General features: G+C 54.7%; 1 protein-coding gene across 1 annotated transcript in view; it reads left to right on the top strand.

Moving 5' to 3' along the window:
* The first annotated feature begins 1,688 nt into the window (after window positions 1-1,688).
* The window catches only part of LOC103762050 (kazrin), a 19,108-nt gene continuing 17,763 nt past the window's right edge, over window positions 1,689-3,033 (top strand). Inside the window, exon 1 of the mRNA XM_018079397.2 lies at window positions 1,689-1,737. Coding sequence (XP_017934886.1) covers window positions 1,695-1,737 — 43 coding nt within the window. The 5' untranslated portion in view covers window positions 1,689-1,694. The remainder of the gene's footprint in view (window positions 1,738-3,033) is intronic.

Here is a 3,033-nt window from a genome sequence, read left to right as displayed (position 1 = left end):
GTTGGTAAGTTTTCCTGGAATTAGGTGGCATTTTGCTGCAGACCTCATATGAGGTCTCCAGATTTTTATGTTTCTGGTGGGTTTTGTGGACAGCTTGTTCTCCAGGTCCTGGCTCTGCACGGACCAGCTCCAATCTGAAGGTACACGGATGCATCACTGACCTTCTGCAGAGATTCTTCTGGCAGGGTTGAGGTTATTCAGCAGTCACTGCAGGTGTTGGTGCCTCCAGGGCAGTGATGTACAGCTCATCCATGTGCTCAAGCTGCATTTAATCAGCTACCAACTACTATTATGTGTTGCAGGGAGATCAGTTCCCTTTGGAGTCACAATGCTGAAGTTGAAGTGATTTTTCATAGAATCACAGAATCATTCAGATTGGAAAAGCCCTCTAAGCTCATTGAGTCCAACCATTCCCCCAGCACTGCCAAGGCCACCACTAAAACATGTCCCCAAGTGTCACATCTACAGGTCTGTTAAATCCCTCCAGGGATAGTGATTCCACCACTGGGCAGCCTGTGCCAGGGCTTGACAACTTTTTGACTCCAACTTGACTCTCTGTTACCAGTCTCTGGTGGGCCTGACCCTTGGGGATGATGGTTGGGATTTTCAGCCTGATCTTGAAGGATTTGGGACATTTTTTGGCTGTGACTGCCTGTAGCTGACTTGCTTCAGAGCCGTGACCTCCGGAGTGGGACCTCCAGGCCCAGGAAGCTGGAGATGGGACACGTGATACAGATTTGGCCTCCAGTGGAGGCTGAATGATTTGAATCAGCCTGAAGAGACCTTCTGATCCAGGCCTGGGTGGGAAGGGTCCCTCCTGGCCCTGCAGAAGGGTCTTGGCTAGGGAGGGTTGAAGGAGGTTGGCCGGTTTGGAATAAAGGGACAGATCTCCTGCACTGACACTGGCACCTGTCCCTTTCCCAGCACTAGTGGCAGCCAGGATCGACAGAAATACCCCCCCAGCCATGCCTTCCTCCTGGATAAGGGCCAGGGATCACCACCAGATCCAGAGTTATGGCTTGATCCAGAGCAAGGAGAGGAGACCCAGACCCCAACTCCAGTTTAACACAGAGACACACTCAATGCCCAGAGCCCAGCAGCACCACACAGACCTGGCTGAGGCACGTGCCATCTTTTACTTAACCAGCACCATTCTTCCGTGTGCCTTCCAAAGAGATTGTTAACCGCCTGGGAATCCCTGCGGGTGGCATTGGTGGGTCAAAGAGCAGCAGTGCTGCTCTGTCTGGCTGCACTGACGGCTGCTGTGGGTGTGGATGACGCTGCTGGGCCACCATTAGTCAGCAGAAGTCAGGTAGAGCCCAGCCCAGCATTCCCACTCACTCAGCGGGCTCCTCTGCCAGGGAGGAGGCTCCGAGGAGCTGCTCCTGGGGAGCCTGGGGCTTGTGCAATGCCCGTGACGTGGAGAACCTCCTCCCTCTGCTTTGGTTCTCGGCACTGCGACTCAGCACCTTCCTGTGCCCTGGCACGTCACACCAGGGCCACGGGTACCTTTGCTCTGGGGAGCAAGGATTTGCACACACAGAGCAGGATTAAACCTGCAGGTGCTCCCAAAGCTGGCAGTGATTCCTTGCTCCCGTGGCCGTGGCAGCGTTCCCGCTGCATCCTGAGCTGAATCGGCAATGGGCTCGCTCCGACTTGATCCCCGGGGAGGGGAGTTGTGCAAACAGGGAGCGATGGGAGGTGATGCAGATCCTTCCTGGGGTTCCAGGAGCCGAGGTGGGTGATGGCAGGGGCTGGGGCGACGGGGGCATCGCACAGCTGGCAGCGGTGCTGGGGGCAGTGCTGTGCCATGCCCCGGGCTGCATGGCACTGCCAGCCTGTTGCAATGAGAACCAGGGCTTGTTGCACAACAAAACCAACTCCCTTCCCCTTCCAAAGGTGCTGGCGAGGAAGCAGCAGGATAGGGAGGGGGCAATGCCCGGCAGCACAGCGTGGGGCCCAGAGGGTCACAGAGTGGGTGATGACCTGGTTTATTGACCTGGGTGTATGAGGTGGCTGTGGCTGCATCCCCTCCTAGCTGGGGCAGCTCACTCCTCCCGTGGCTATAGTCAAGGCCCAAAATCGTCAAGGCCCGTGGACATGGGGTGTGCCTCAGTTTCCCCATGCCTGAGATGATGCTGCTGTAGGGCGGGGGAGGTGTGTTCAGGGTGGCTGGCAGAGGCTTTGCATGCCATGAGCTGTTGTAAAATGGAATATTGATGATTTTTTTTGTCTTGGATTGTGTTTTCTGATCTTTGTGCAAGTGTTACCCTCCTGGGCACAGTGAGAGGTGTGTGCCAGCAGTGTGCTGGGCCTGCCTGTAAACCATCCCTGGGCTGTCTGGGCAGTGTTCATCTAGAGAGAATAACAGCAAAGAGGCACAGATTTATAAACCCAAAGTGCTTCTGCCCATTCTTACATCTTTGGTGTGAATAACTTCAAAAAAGTGGGTCTGATGTGGAGGGCTTGGAAACAGGCAGCTCAGGCAGCAGGGTGAAGGCAGGTAATAGTGCAGCATGGGCTGTAGAGAGCAAAAATACTTATATTAGGAAAAATTTGTTCACTGAAAGAGTGGATAAGTATTGGAAGAGTCTCCCTGGAGAAGTGGTGGAGTCACCATCCCTGGATGGAAAGCAAGGGGATGTGGCACTTCGGGATATGGTGTAATTGGCATGGTGGTATTTGGTTGAAGGTTGGACTTGATCTTGGAAGTCTTTTCCAGCCTTAATGATTCTCTGAAAAAGCCACACGAGTCTGCTGGGTTTCACAGAGCTTGTTTGTTGCGTTGTATTTTTATTACAAAAAGCAGGTGGTCACCGCTTTCTCCACGGGATTTTCCGTGTCCCCCATCCCACGTGGATAAAATAACATTAATAACAACCGCACCGTGGGCAAGAACATTGCCCGTATTTGCCTTGCAAAGGCCGAGCCGGCCCGGGCTGTGCGCTGGCACCGGGGACTGTCACCCCCGTCCTGCCTCAGTTTCCCCCCCGTGCTGGCGGCGCTGGCCGAGGATCGCGACCGTGGGTCGCG

Source organism: Manacus vitellinus, unplaced genomic scaffold, assembly GCF_001715985.3.
Source record: "Manacus vitellinus isolate BGI_N305 unplaced genomic scaffold, ASM171598v3 scaffold_46_pilon, whole genome shotgun sequence".
In the NCBI taxonomy this organism is placed as follows: domain Eukaryota; kingdom Metazoa; phylum Chordata; class Aves; order Passeriformes; family Pipridae; genus Manacus; species Manacus vitellinus.
This window is presented reverse-complemented; position numbering and strand designations above follow the sequence as displayed.